Raw genomic sequence first — 15,934 nt, 5'->3', positions numbered from 1 at the left:
TTGGATGTTTAGCTCTTCCCGTATTACATTATTTCTAATTTTGTCTCTTCTCGTGACTCCTCTCACTCTTCTCAAGTATTTCATTTCGTTAGCCTGTAATTTACTTTTCTGTCTATTTGTTAATACCCACGATTCGCAACCGAAAGTGAGGATTGGTCTGAATATCGTTTTGTATACATTCATCTTGGTTCTCCGTGCAATTTCTCTTTTTCCTATTAAACCCCTGTTCATTAGATAGTATGTTTTCGTAGCTTTTTCTATTCTTGAGTTGACTTCCATTTCGTCATCTCCTGAATCCTCTATCTTAGTGCCCAAATACTCAAACATGTCGACTTGTTCTAATTTTCTTCCCTCAATTGAAATGCTCATTTTTTGATTGTCCCCTATCCTCATTACTTTGGTTTTCTCTTTATTTAAAATCATTCCATATCTTTTTAGTGCTTCATTCCAGATTTCCATATTACTTTGGAGGTCTTGTTCACTTTCTGCAACTACCATCACATCATCCGCGAATGCTCCTTCGGAAATCCTCACCATTTGTAAATTTTTGTACCCTACTTTTAATTTCTTCGCTTTGTTTGAACAGGCTCTGATGATTTCGTCCATAAATATATTGAATAATAGTGGGCTCAGCCCTCCTCCTTGCTTCAGTCCTTCACTGGTTACAAAGATATCCGAGATGTTGTTTCTCCAAATGACACTATTCTTGTTGTTCTTATATAAGCTCTTAATCACATTCAATGTTTTGTCCTCTACACCTTTTTTCTTCAGTATTTCCCACGACACGTGGCGACACGTGGGTGGGTCGGGTCGGATTTCAAATTAAAAGGGGGCATACTATGGAGAGATTTTCACAGTTGTTGTCGTTCAGGTATTTTGGGATGCGAAATTATTAATAACTGTTTTATTAAAGTCTGCAATGTTTTTCCTTTTTCTTTTTAAAAACAAATTTTACATAAATTGGGTTGTTGCACGTTGCACTTCATTCAGGGACGGTTTTAGTGTTTTGAGTGCCTCGGTCATAACAAAATTTTGACGCCTTTTCATCCAAAAACATATTTCACTGCAAATTAAAAAGTATATAATATAATAGTAAAAAAGGACAAAACATCAAAATTACATAATAAAGAACTGTGTAAAAATGTGTTAATTTTAAAAATAATATAATATAATATATACTTAATAGTTACTTATAAGTGATGAGCAATGTGGAATATCATGACGAGCGCGGCATATGAAGTTCGAGCGACGAAGGAACGAGGAAAATAAGTCAGAAATTTCGTTTTTTTTTTTATAAATGTTAATAACTTTTTTAAAATAAACTTAGAACCTTCATATTACATGGAGTTTTGGGACTTGTAGTGCTTAGGCTAAAAATTTCAAAGCAATCACGTACATAGTTTAAAAGTTTGTAGGATTGCCTGGGAAATAAACGTGCAAACAGTTTATTCTAGGTTTTATATATTTGTGTGAGACGTGTTGATTTGTGTCTAACAAGTATTGTAAAGGTAACAAGTAATATTTAAAAAAACAGTCTAGGCGTGACCAAGCATCTTCATAACCTCTCTCCCCGAAGTTAGCTGCAGAACTCGAACTGTCACTAATTCAGTTAACGTACGTCTACACCTATTAGGTAAAGGCACGCGCACACTTATTCTTCTTGCTACATACTCCCCCTTTGGATCACAAAACCGACCCGGGTGTGATACAACAAAACCAGCAAGAAGGAGTTACACGTCCAAAAAGTGACGTTTTGGACAGGGCACTCGCGAAGAACGACGCACTTCCGAAACTGGTGTATCAGACGCACTATCGTTAGTCTTCGGGACATCTGGACAGGGCACTCTCGAAAGATGTCGCACTTCCGGAACTGGTGTACCAGACGCACTATGACGCACTTCCGAAACTGGTGTACCAGACGCACTATGACGCCCCTCCGAAACTGGTGTACCGGATGCACTATCGTGAGTCTTCGGGACACCTGGATTCGAAACGGGCGTTGCAGGAACCTGTCTGGGACGTCCACGACGTCGAATGGGATGCTCCGCTCTTGGAAGAGGCGCATCAGGATCACTGGCAATGTATCTGGTTAAAGCAGACACATGGTAAATACCTAAAGGTACGGACAGACTATCTGGATTCACAATTTCATATGAAGTAGGACTTATAACTCTGAAGATCATATAAGGTCCATCTCTGCGAGGTGCAAACTTAGAAGTTATACCAGCTTTAGCTTTACTTAATGCATGGGTCTTCACCAATACTAAATCTGATACTTGGAATGTCTTATCTAGACGTTTACCATCAGCATCTTTCTTCCTAACATATTGTTGTCTCACATGAGTTTCCCTTGCTTGACTTAAGGTATCAGAAAGTAAACGTAGGTAAGGCGTAATCTGAGGTACGAAGTTATCACTTTTAATTATTGCTCGAAAATCTCGCTGAACATCATCTGGGGTACGCAGTTCCCGTCCGAATGTAAGATAAGCAGGTGTGAAACCAGTAGACTGACAAACAGTAGTATCCATAGCAAAACGAACACAGGGTAGCTTTTCTTTCCAGCTAGTATGGTCAGTTGAAGTCATTATAGCCAATTGAGTTTTCTGGTCACGGTTCTTGCGTTCAACAGGATTTGCAGCAGGGTGATAAACAGGAATTAGACTCTTACTAAATCCTAAAGCTTCAGCTACATGTTGCATGACATCACTGACGAACTGTACTCCATTATCGCTGATAACTTTCCTGGGAGTTCCAAATCGTAATATAATCTCATCAATGAGGCATCAGGCGCAGGATTCAGCAGTCACATCCTTAAGTGGAAACATTTCCGTCCATCTAGTGGAGGTGTCTTCAACAATAAAAATCCATCTTTCTCCAGTTGGTGTCTCTGGTAATGGACCAAAAAGGTCAATAGCAATAGTTTCAAAGCGCTGACTTTGAATTGGGGTTTGAAGTAATCCAGCAGGTTTCAGATTAGTTGCTTTGTATCTTTGGCACTCGATACATTTTGACACATAATCAGTTACATCTTTGCGCATACCTATCCAAAAGTAGCGTGGTTTAAGTTTCTGTAAGGTGCGCTCTACACCGTAATGGCCGGCGAGAGGTGAATCGTGATTTTCTTGTAATACTTCTTTGATGTAACATGATGGCACAACTTGCTGAGCTTCCTCTCCATCATGGTCAGGCGAATAACGATATAGGATACCATTCATCATAACATATTCTCTCTCACTCCATCTTTTTATTTCAACAGCACTACTCTCAGGAGTCTCAAAAGACTTGATGATAGAGGCCACATCTGTGTCAGATAACAGTTTTTCTCTAATTTCTCCAGCTTCAGCTGTAGGCAAGTTAACAGTTACAAAACAAATATTACATGAATCCTCCTTGTCAATTTCATGACAAATAGGCCGAGATAGAGTATCTGCTAAGGAATTTTGTTTTCCTGGTACATATTAAATTTCTAAATCATATGCTTGTAATGAAAAAGCCCATCTAGCAAGTCTTCCTGATGGGGACTGTAATGACATAAGCCAGCGTAAAGGCTGGTGATCACTCTTAACAATGATAGGGGATGACTATATGTTTCCACGAAATTTCGAAAAAGCCCATACCACTGCTAGAGCCTCACGCTCTGTGGTATGATAATTCTTCTGTGCATCAGTGAGCAAACAACTTGCATATTCTATTGGTCTTTCTTCAGGACCCTCCCCTGGAGTAAAGCTGCTCCTAAGGCATATGAACTAGCATCAGTTCTAATGATAAATGGTTTAGTATGGTCAGCCTGACACAGTATAGGGGAGTGAGTCAATAGCCGTTTTAATTTGGTGAAGGCATTTTCTTGGGAGGGACCCCATTCCCAAGTAGATCTCTTGCGAGTAAGTTGGCTTAAAGGTCTGGAAATTTTTGCAAAATTTGGCACAAATCTTCGGAACCAAGAGCAGGTCTGTAGAAAGCTAAGGACCTGTTTTATATTTTGTGGAACACGCATGTCCTTAATAGCAGCTATCTTGTCTGGGCAGGGGGTGAAACCATCCTGATTAACAATATGTCCACGATATTTTACCTTATCAGCATCGGTGCTGAAAACACATTTGGCACGATTAACGTGAAGTTTAAAAATTTTTAGTCTTCTAAGAACCTCATCCAAATCTTTGAGATGCCTTTCAATTATGAGGTCATCCAAATAAGCAAGCATAGAGATATGCGGTAAGCCTGATTTGAAACGTTCCATAAGACGCTGAAATGTAGCTGGTGCTGTCCTTAATCTAAAGGGCATAGCATTATACCTATATGTACCAAAAGGAGTGATAAATGATGTTTTATCTCTGTCTTCCTTCTTCATTGGTATCTGGTGATATCCACTTCTTAAATCTTACGTGGTAATGAAAACGGCCTTGGCAGTAGAATGAAGTAAATCATCAATTCTAGGTAATGGGTATTGAATAGGTACAGTAATATTGTTCAAACGCCTATAATCAACACAAAGTCTCATTTTTCCACCAGGTTTTGAAATTAAAACCACTGGGAATGTATAAGGTGACTCACATTCTTCGATGATTCCATCTTGTAGGAGTTCGTCTAGTAAAGAACACAGAATTTCCTTCTGAGCAGGTGCAAGACGATAAGGCGGTTGGAAAATCGGATTATCATCTGTCAACTGGATACTATGTTCAGCATATGGGGTTTGTTCTTTACTCTTTTCAAAAACTGAAGAATGTGTTTGAATTAACTGCTCCAATTGAAATCTTTCATTGGGATTTAAATTTTTACTATCGGTAGGCTCAAGTTGTAGTTCTGTCTGAGAAATTGCACGAGGTATCTTGGATCTGCTCCTTAAAAAAAACAAAAGTTTGTAAGGGATCATGCTCAAAGAACCACTGCCATTTAGGTATATTTAATACCATTTGAACATCTGAAATAAAATCTATACCAAAGACTTTTTTATTATTTTCATGCTCAGGTATTGCAAGGAAAGTAGTGGGAATTTTCCTACCTCGTAGATCTACAATAGCATTATAAATTCTAGCCTGTACTTGGCGTACATGTCCGTCTGCTAAAGTCATATTTAGTTTGGTCTCTTCGTAGGGTAAATTTATTGAACAAAAATGTTTAAATAAAAGTTTACCTGCAATTGTATTTCTAGCGCCAGAATCGATATATTATAGGTACTAACCCATGTCTTCCAACAATACTAACTTCGATCAACGGTCTAGACATGAGGGATACTGCACATACATTCTGTGTAAAGCACATCTAGACTTGAAGTGTGAGTGGTAGTAGCTGAATTTGGAGAGGTGGGCTGATTGCTCGAACTGCGACAAGTACGACATTGGGACCTTATATAACCAGGTGCTCTGCATCCATAGCATATAACTCTAGATCCATTTGAAACTTGAGAAGTGCTGGATTGACTTCTTTGTTGAGTTGCAGCAAATTTACGACAATTTTCTTGCACATGCCCAAAATTATTACAAAACTGACATTTTGGTCTTGATCTGGTAGATTTGCTGTCATTATTTCCAGAGGGTTTGTTTCCAACCAGTATATACCTTTATCTTTAGGCTTTTCTTCAAAACTATCTTTAATCGCTCTTGATTTTTCAATAAGATCAGTAAAAGATTTAATTTGATCTCTCGGAAGTCTATTTCTAATTCTACGATTGAGTAAAGCATATACCATGTCAATTTGATGAGTTATGTGTAGCTCAGGTACTTGTGATAGTTGAGTGAAGAATTTTGAAAATTTATTTTGTTATTGCAATAAAAAATTTTTTGCTGATCTTTCCGAGCTCTATTAAAATGCGGGCCCAAGGCATGTGCCTCACGAGCCTAGTGGTAAAATAGGCCCTGCTATCATGCGTTACATGATCGAATGCATATTTGTGAACAATAAAGCCCAAACTCATCAGATTCTTCTTATTGTGTAGATATGACTCTATCTGTTTTTAAATGTGCCTCTGGTAAGTTGTCGTTCCATTGTTTTGATGATCTGCCCACTGATCGTCTTCCTATTGGGGAACAGTCTCTCGCCGTCCTTACTACTCTATTTGTTGTCATTCGGCATATACAGTGCGGTGGGGGTATTCCCATCTCGGCTCACTATAATCCTTTAGTCCTTTATGATACCCCAGGTACATTTTAAAAACCCCCAAGTCGGCTCGAAGTTTAACAGGTAGGTATTAGTACCCCATTAGTAGGTATAATAATAATTTTATCTTGGAATTATAGATTAGGAAAAATTTCTTATTAACATAGAAAAACAACCCTACCCTCGATACCCTTTCCTTCAATAGTGTACAGAAATTTTGGGTTCTTTGCAAATTTAAGAAACAGTTTCTCTTGGTTGGAAATGTTGGCCGTGGAATCGATTTCGCTACGGATACATAGGATGAAGCTTGGTTAGATGTTTGAGACATATTGACTGAGTATCTGCTACGCCACTGCTCATGCAGTCAAAAGCAATTACGTTTTTATATTGAAATTATACCTAATTTAGCTTCATCATCTTTAAAGCCCAGTATAAGTGAAATGTTTAGTCAAAGAGGAAAATTGTTATTAGTTTGTGAACGTTATAAATTTAAAGAACAAAAACGATAATTAGCTTCAGGTGAAATAAAGTGGAGATGTGTAAAGGATATATAATTGCAAAGCTTTCATCAAAACGATTGAAGAGAATAAGAATCGAATTACAACTGGTATAAACAATAATCATAATCATGATACAGAATCAGAAAACCTATTAGAAGCCAATATCTATATCTATTTCCTATAACTTGTAGAGTTATATATCTATTTAATAAAGGTATTCTATAAATGTACTTTTTTCCATCGATATTTAAAATTATTTGATCGTACCAATTCATATTCCATGAGCCGAGCTGGTATATTTTATATCGGGCAGTTTTAATCTTTACGCCGACTTGGGACATTTTTAAAAGATCTACCTGTGTCTTGGGCCGAGATAGGCACTGCCCGTGCGGTGGAATAAGTGTTGCCCCCCCCCTATTAACTTGTTTATTTTAAGAATATAAATAAAATGCTCGGACAGGTCGATTTTTAAACTAACCATAGTATATTATAGCATCAACGTTTCGAACTTTACGCGATTCCTCTTCAGGTGGAAGGCATAACTTTGATTTTTTTAAATAGGAAAGTACATCATGTGACACCCCATTTAAAAGCTCTTAAGATACTGATTTCAAAAATGTATAATACTTTAATCCTGTTTGAGAGCGTAGGCGCAAAATTTCGGTCGAATTCTTTCTAAATGCAATCATTTTTTTCGAATCCTGAAAAAACTAATAAATATTTTTGAAAAATTTAAACGCAGAATGAAATATTACAGTATTCTCGATGGTCCAAAGTCCCTGAGAACTCCTATAATGTTTATTTTAATAAGTCACAGTGGTGAAAAAAAGAGAACATTTAGTGTGATTTTTAATTTCAAATATATCATTCAAAATAAATAAACATTATTTTGTATTTTGACAACGACACCCGACTTGGGCGTCGAAACGTTAATAAAATCATTTTTAGGTAAAATTGTGGCTTATTTCCCATTTGAATATACTTGATTATAAAAATGCCACAAGAAAATAGCTTCAGAACAACATTCAAAAGAAACTTTTTGTTTATTCTAAGGGACTGTCAGCCCTCGGCAATAATCTAGTCTTTGATTCTGCGTTTAAATTTTTCAAAAATACTTAATAGTTTTCTCAGAATTCGAAAAAAATAAATGCGTTTAAAAAGAGTTCCACCGAAATTTTGCGCCTACGCTCTCAAACAGGATTAAAGTATTATACATTTTTGAAATCAGTATTTTAAGAGCTTTTAAATGAGGTGCCACATGATGTATTTTCCCATTTAAAAAAATCAAACTTATGCCTGTCAACTGAAGAGGGATCGCGTAAAGTTCGAAACGTTGATGCTATAATATACTATGGTTAGTTTAAAAATCGACCTCTCCGAGCGTTTTGCTTATATTCTTAAAATAAACAAGTTAATAGGGGGGGGGCAACACTTATTCCACCGCACTGTATGATCGTTCCATTCTACTTTTCTATTTCTTACCTAGTCCTTGTTGTTCTCAACCTTGCATCTCCGTCGTATATCTGTAAGTACCTCTACCGCTGTCCCATTGTATCTTACCATCGATTTTTCTAAGAGTTTTCATCTCTTCTGTTTCTACTTAGTATTCATTTTGTCCTCTTTGTGGCAGGTCGTGTTTCTGCAGCGTTTGTCATTATTATTGGTCTGATAACTGTTTTGTTTTGCACTGGAGTTTGTCTCCTTTTTTATAGATCGGGCATACTATACTTTTCTTCCAGTCGTTGGGTATTTTCTCTTCTTGTCATATGTCTTTGATGAGCGCGTGGATGTGACTTGCTAGGTGGTCGCCACCTACCTTATACAGTTGTGGTCACCTACCTTATACAGATCTCTCTACTATGTACAGCATATAAAGTCCTCACGTATATTATAAACCAGCAGCTCCAACCACTAGCAGAAAATATTATTGGAGAGTATCAGACGGGCTTCCGACGGGGAAGATCGACACTGGATCAAATATTTACAGTCAAATAGATCTTAAGCAAATCATGGGAACACGATATTGATGTTCACAACGTATTTGTAGACTGTAAACGGGCATACGACTCTGCCAAAAGGAACAAACTATACTATATATTGGCTGAATTGGCAATATCACACAAGCTAATAAGACTCATTAAAGCCACAATGGATAAAACTCAGGCATGTGAACGAATACAAAACCACCGACAGACATTTTCAAAATTTCGCAGGGACTAAAGCAGGGAGATGGGCTGGCCCCAACATTGTTTAACCTGGCACTGGAGTATGCGGTTAGGCAAATGCAAACTGGACGAGGAAACCTACTGACCAACCGAACGGTTCGCTTATGCCGATAATATTAATATTATGAGTAGAACATCAACAGGAGCACAGGAAACATACACAGATTTAAAAACACAAACAAAATTGCTAGGTCTGGAAATGAACACAGAAAAAACAAAAATAATACTCAGACGAGAAGAAATATAGTCCCACAAAAACATTATACATGAACATGACATTGAAATGGTTGGAAAGTTTACATACCGGGGAGTAGAAATATATGAAGACGGATCAGAAGATGGAGAAATACGGAAGAGAATAACGCAGGCAAACAGAGCTTATTTTACCCTCTCCCATATATTTCGGTTTAAACGTGTCCACCGAAATACAAAGATGAGAATCTATAAAACTTTAATTCGACCAATAACATGCTATGGCAGTGAAGCCTGGGTCCTGAAAGAAACATCCAAAAACAAACTCGACACATTCGAAAGGAAAGTACTGAGGATAATACTAGGACCTGTGAGGGAAAACGGAATCTTCAGAAGTGGATACAACAACGAACTTTATCAACTTTATAAGGAAGCACCCCTGTCAGACTTCATTAAAATACAAAGATTGCAATGGGCCGGACATGTGATAAGAATGGGAGAGGATAGGCTACCAAAAGAGCACTGAATGCTAGAATGCAGGGAAAGAGACCAGTTGGAAAGCCAAGAAAGCGCTGGGAAGACACAGTAAACAGCGACGCACAAGCCCTTTTAGGAGTCCGTGTATGGAGAAGAGCAGCCACAGACAAGCAAGGGTGGAGGCAAAAAATAAAGGAGGCCAAGGCTCAATTTGGGCTGTAGTGCCGTAGAAGAAGAACTGTTTTGTAAATTCTGCCTTTCATTTCTTTTCCGATATTTTTATTTCTACCTGTTGTTTTATTCAGGTTACACGTGCATCTGTTCGCTCTATTCCACTTCTGTTTCGAGCTTTCCGTACCAAGATAGTGTGATGCTTAGGTATTTAAACTTCATCAATTATTTTATTATCTGAACCATCAGCTTTAATTTTTATCTTGATAGATTTGCTGTTATAACAATGCTATGTCTTTTGTGGGAAGATTAACAGTTAAATTTTGTGACGGTTATATTAAATTGGTGGAGCATACGTTGTACTAAATCATATTCACTTTGAATTACTATTGCGTCGTCTGCATCGCAGATTATTTTAAGTTGTTTTTCACCCATTTGGTATCCTTTTTTAGTTACTTACTTTTTTATTATTTCATCCATGATCTGGTTAAACAATAGATGATTCAGGGAATCCACCTGTCTTATCCCATTCAATTATTTCAATTAGGTTAGTTAGTTCTTCCTCTGCTTTTACTTTTATTGTGTTTTCCTGATAGATATTTTTGATCGTTTTGATTACTCCTAGAAGTATCTCCCTTGCGTACAATAAGTGGATAATGTCCTTTAATTTATCCTGTCAAATGCATTCTTAAGGTCCACGAAACATAAATATGCCGGTTTGTTGTATTCTAATAATTTCTTTTGCACTTTCCTCATTATAAAGGTAGCGTCGGTACATGATCTTCCAGACCTAAAACTTTGTTTCTTCTACTAGTACTTAGTTTATCTTAATTTGATTTAGGGCTGGTACTTTATGTCTCGATTAAACCTCGGTTAGTTAATCGGGGTTAATCGGGACCTCTTTAGGGTCTCTTGCGTTGTAATAAATGCAATTACAATCCAGATTTAGCCATACGGCTCACACTCCCTCTAAGGGGAAAATTGACTCATCCCAGATACCTACGGTATCAAAAGGATTGCACTGGTGGGACTCTTTCCGTGTTATCGAGCCTTAGGTGACTTGGTATGTAGGTGTATCTCCCAAAAATTTTCGTACACTTCTGGCCGTCGCGAGTAGTACAGCTTTCTGCATGGTCTTATAAAGATGTTCATTAAGACCCAGCTTTTTTATGCTTTCGAGGAGGGTCTTCGGAATGACTCCAGTAGTAGACATAATAATCGGTATCGTCTGGGTACTTTGCATTCTCCATTGTCTTCGTATTTGAATTTCCACAATTACAATTATTATTATAATTATAAATAAGTATAATAATAATTATAATTGCATTTATTACAACGCAAGAGACCCTAAAGAGGTCCCGATTTAATCGAGACATAAAGTACCGGTCCTTAGTATGTTTGTTATCAATTTGATTGTTAATAGTGCTGTGTTTAATGCCTGGAGTAATTGTGGGGTGGATCGAGTAGCTGTGTGATTAGCACAGCTGGTAAGCGGGGATAAAGTATCGAGGGTGATTTTCAAGGTTAGCAACCTACAAATTGTAATAGTAATTTACGTTCCGAACAACGTTCGGAACGTACAAGTTCCGAAAGTGACATTTTACGAGACGAGTAGGAAGTTTCCAGGGCGAGCCGTAGGCGAGCGGCGCACATGGGTTCGCTCCCAACCCCTATAAAACCACTTTTATTGTACACGAGTTCGCTCCGAAACTCATACCCGAAAGTTAAGTTATGACCGAAGGGGTAGGTCTTCCTACCTGAAGCCGGGAGCGAATCCATGTGCAGCCTAGGCGAGTCCTGGAATCCTACGAGTTCTGCGAAACAAAAATGTTGTTGCTTAGTAAAAAATTCTTCTAATAATTTTTTAATCTGACTCATTTATATCGGCAATTCAGGCATGTATTATGCATTTTAAAGTAGAAGACTTTAAAATGATATTGCCAATATTGATGAGTTGCGTTCCTGGGACGACTTTACTAAAAGATAGTTCATTCGATTACATGAAATCAACCCCAACTCAAGAATATCCGCCACAAAAAATCATAGCATGTGATCTGTCTTTAAAAAGACAACCAAATGCAACGATGGCAGTAAAATTCTCGCGCTAGAGATTCAATAGTAAATCACGAGGGAAAACCAGGAAAAAACCTCGTGATACTATCCCGACATCGTAAGTATTTGGGCTTACATTTAGTTTACTCTCAAAACTAATACCAAATTCTGACTTTATTGTAGGTATATATGCTTTTTTAAATTATAAATAATATTAATAATACATAGATATTATATAAATAATACTAAAATATAAAATATGTACTAACTCGATACGTTAATGACTTACTAATCGTGGCATTTTCTTTCTATTGACTTCCTCTTTTAGTATGGGTAACCACATCCTACTGCATTCTACCGAGGAATTTGCGACACAATTGTTTTCATTTAGCATAATTAGAGCCGCTTCTTTTATTTTTATCTTTTTACTATCTGTTTCTTTCAGGACTACACTTGAATCTCTCCACTGAACTCTATGTTCATTATCCCATGCGTGTTGACATATTTGAGATCTATCAAATTCTCTATTTTTAATATAAGACTGATCTTCACTTATTCTAACGTCTAATGGTATTGATGTTTCACCTAAATAAAATTGTTCGCATTCACAAGGTATTTTATAAATACAATTCTTTGTTCTTTCTTGTTCATTGTTAGGTTTAGTTTTAGATAGATCTCAATGTGTGTGTTGTTTTGAATTTGGGATCCCATAACATCCACAAGAAATAATACGAGGAAATTATCAATACCATATATAAAAGGACTATCCGAGAAACTTAAAACAATAGGAAATAAATTCAACATTTCAACAACATTCAAAACAACAAACACATTGAGATCTATTCTATCTAAAACTAAACCTAACAATGAACAAGAAAGCACAAAGAATTGTATTTATAAAATACCTTGTGAATGCGAACAATTTTATTTAGGTGAAACATCAAGACCATTAGACGTTAGAATAAGTGAACATCAGTCTTATATTAAAAATAGAGAATTTGATAGATCTCAAATATGTCAACACGCATGGGATAATGAACATAGAGTTCAGTGGAGAGATTCAAGTATAGTCCTGAAAGAAACAGATAGTAAAAAGAGAAAAATAAAAGAAGCGGCTCTAATTATGCTAAATGAAAACAATTGTGTCGCAAATTCCTCGGTAGAATGCAGTAGGATGTGGTTACCCATACTAAAAGAGGAAGTCAATAGAAAGAAAATGCCACGATTAGTACGTCATTAACGTATCGAGTTAGTACCTATTTTATATTTCAGTATTATTTATATAATATCTATGTATTATTAATATTATTTATAATTTAAAATAGCATATATACATTAAAGTCAGAATTTGGTATTAGTTTTGAGAGTAAACTAAATGTAAGCTCAAATACTTACGATGTCGGGATAGTATCACGAGGTTTTTTCCTGGTTTTCCTTCGTGATTTACTATGGAATCTCTAGCGCAAGAATTTTACTGCCATCGTTGCATTTGGTTGTCAGATATAAATGAGTCAGATTAAATAAATTATTAGAAGAATTTTTTACTAAGCAACAACATTTTTGTTTATTTAGTATTATTTTGTATTTTGACAACGACACCCGACTTGGGCGTCGAAACGTTAATAAATTCATTTTTTTGGTAAAATTGTGGCTTATTTCCCATTTAAAATAGTACATTATAAGTAGGGAATAGATCAGGAAACAAAGTCTACCCCATGCCGACGTGTGCTTTTATCTTGGGGGTGGTTCCCACCGCTTCTCGGGCGTGGGAATTTTTTTTGTTAAAATAACCACGGAAGTGTCTTGAGAACCTAATTATTAGCAAAAACTGTTCTATAATTTTTTTTTTAAAACTCAATACATTTTGAGTTATTTGTGGTTGAAAATTGGCCATTTTCATTGAAAAACGACACCTTTTCGGACGATTTTTTACGAATACCTTAAAAACTATGCATCTAACGAAAAAAACTGTATAAAATATTTTTGTAGCTTATAAAAAAACAAAGAGACTCGTTCCTTCACAAATTTTCTAGTTATAACACAAAAAGAGATAGGGTAGGTGAGAATTTGTTTTTGGTGCATGCTCAAATCGGTGTATTCAAATTGAAATAACAGAGAAACGGTCGACTTTAGGTGTATAATGCTACCAATACCTTTTGTAATGATTGAAAAGACCTTTAAAGTAAACAATATTAAATGTCGATTACATTCAACTTAAGCGAGATATGCTGCGAAATATTGATGATTAATGTATTTTAAGAAAAAATGGGAAGTTTTCTTTCTACAATACTTTTTATTATAGTGTTATTTCTATGTTCAAAAAGTTGGACGGGTTTAAAATGTAAGTAAAATGTAAAAAGTAAGATCAAATTATAGAGCGCATTTTTGAATTTTCTTAAAAATCTTCGTTTTCTTCATGTAATTCGAAGATAATAGGAGATACGAAAAAAAGATATGGAACAACAATGTAGGGCTTTTTAGGTAAAAATTTTGTTTTTGTTTTTCATTACTGTATCTCTTATTGTTTTCAAGTTACATGGAGAAAAAGAAAGATTTTTAAGAAAATTTAAAAATGCGCTATATAATTTGAACTTATTTTTTTCAAAAACCATTCATTTTAAACCCGTCCAACTTTTTGAACATAGAAGAAGAATGAGGAATAGAAGAAAAATGATTCATTTAAATTCTGGTTGATGAGGGGTTAAATATACTTCTCATTTTTTCTTAAAATACATTAGTCGTCAATTTTCTTGCAGCATATCTCGCTTAGTTTGAATGTAATCGACATTTAATATTGTTTACTTTAAAGGTCTTTTCAAGCATTACAAAAGGTATTGGTAGCATTATACACCTAAAGTCGACCGTTTCTTTGTTATTTCAAGTTGAATACACCGATTTGAGCATGCACAAAAAAAAGAAACTCTTCTCACCTACCAATCTCTTTTTGTATTACAACTAGAAGATTTATGAAGGGACAAATCTCTTTGTTTTCTTATAAGCTACAAAAATGTTGTATATAGTTTTTTTTAGTGAGATGCATAGTTTTTAAGGTATTCGCAAAAAACCGTCCGAAAAGGTGTCATTTGTTAATGAAAATGGCCAATTTTCAACCACGAATGACTCATAAAGTATTGAGTTTTTGAATAAATATATAAAAGGGTTTTTGCTTATAATTAGGTTCTATAGCTACTTCCGTGGTTATTTTAACCGAATAATTTTCCACCCCGGAGAAGGGTGGGAACCACCTCCAAGATAAAAGCGCACATCGGCATATGGTAATACTTTGAATTAGGAGATAAGTAGAGGCTATGAAAAAAATTTCATTAAAATCCATGCAGTAGGATAGAATTCGGAGGTAATATCCTATTCTTGCTTCCATTGCCTGGCGTATACGGAAAGTGAAAAAATTAGTCCCGAAAGTAACTACTTTCGGTACGAGTTGTGTAAAATGTTACTTTCGATTTAATAAATCATACCGAAAGTTTTATCTTCGGGACGGCTGCAGAAAAAAACGAATATTGCTCAAAGAAATAAAACACTGTCAAACACCAGATTAATCTCTAGAAATTTAAAAAAATAAATAATATTTTTTAATTTATGAATATGATATTATATTAACCGGTTAATCAAAAGAACACATTAAAATCAGCCCACACGTTTATCAAAAATTAATTATTGATACAATATCCGTTGCTACTTTTAAAAACATGATAAGCGAAATATATTTTAATTTACTTTGTATTGTAGAATTGATGAATTAATAGGTGAATAGTAACGGAACGATGTTGATCGTAGTAGTTGAATCTCATTGTATAGAACAATCCCATTGTATACATTTAACGTTCCATTGTGTTTGTCACAACTAAAAAAACATTTATATTTACCATATTTTTTAAACAAAAACAGGAACAAACGTTTAGATATGAACACATTGTTTTTAGAGTATTATCCACTCAAATTTACTGATATATTTCAGAATGGCATACACGATCACACGCAATCCTTATTAGAAGACCTACCCACCTCTGAAGAAAAAGAAGAGAGCAAAAAGATTGTTGATGATTCCGACAGCGATGATGAATACGATGAAATTTACTACCAGAAAGCAAGACAGCTCTTACCCTACGAAGAGGCCCCCGAATATTTACGACATAATCCGTATATATTGACAGGATATAGAAGGAATCTTAAAACAAATTTATGTATATCTAGGTTAGTATATAA

General features: G+C 35.6%; 1 protein-coding gene across 3 annotated transcripts in view; it reads left to right on the top strand.

Moving 5' to 3' along the window:
* Positions 1-15,934, top strand: part of LOC114334384 (progestin and adipoQ receptor family member 3-like) — a 119,738-nt gene that overhangs the window by 71,194 nt on the left and 32,610 nt on the right. For all 3 annotated transcript variants that reach the window (XM_050648224.1, XM_028284420.2, XM_028284419.2), the window contains one exon: positions 15,687-15,922. In XM_050648224.1, coding sequence (XP_050504181.1) covers positions 15,687-15,922 — 236 coding nt within the window. The remainder of the gene's footprint in view (positions 1-15,686; positions 15,923-15,934) is intronic.

This window comes from Diabrotica virgifera, chromosome 4 (genome assembly GCF_917563875.1).
Source record: "Diabrotica virgifera virgifera chromosome 4, PGI_DIABVI_V3a".
Classification (NCBI taxonomy): Eukaryota; Metazoa; Arthropoda; class Insecta; order Coleoptera; family Chrysomelidae; genus Diabrotica; species Diabrotica virgifera.
This window is presented reverse-complemented; position numbering and strand designations above follow the sequence as displayed.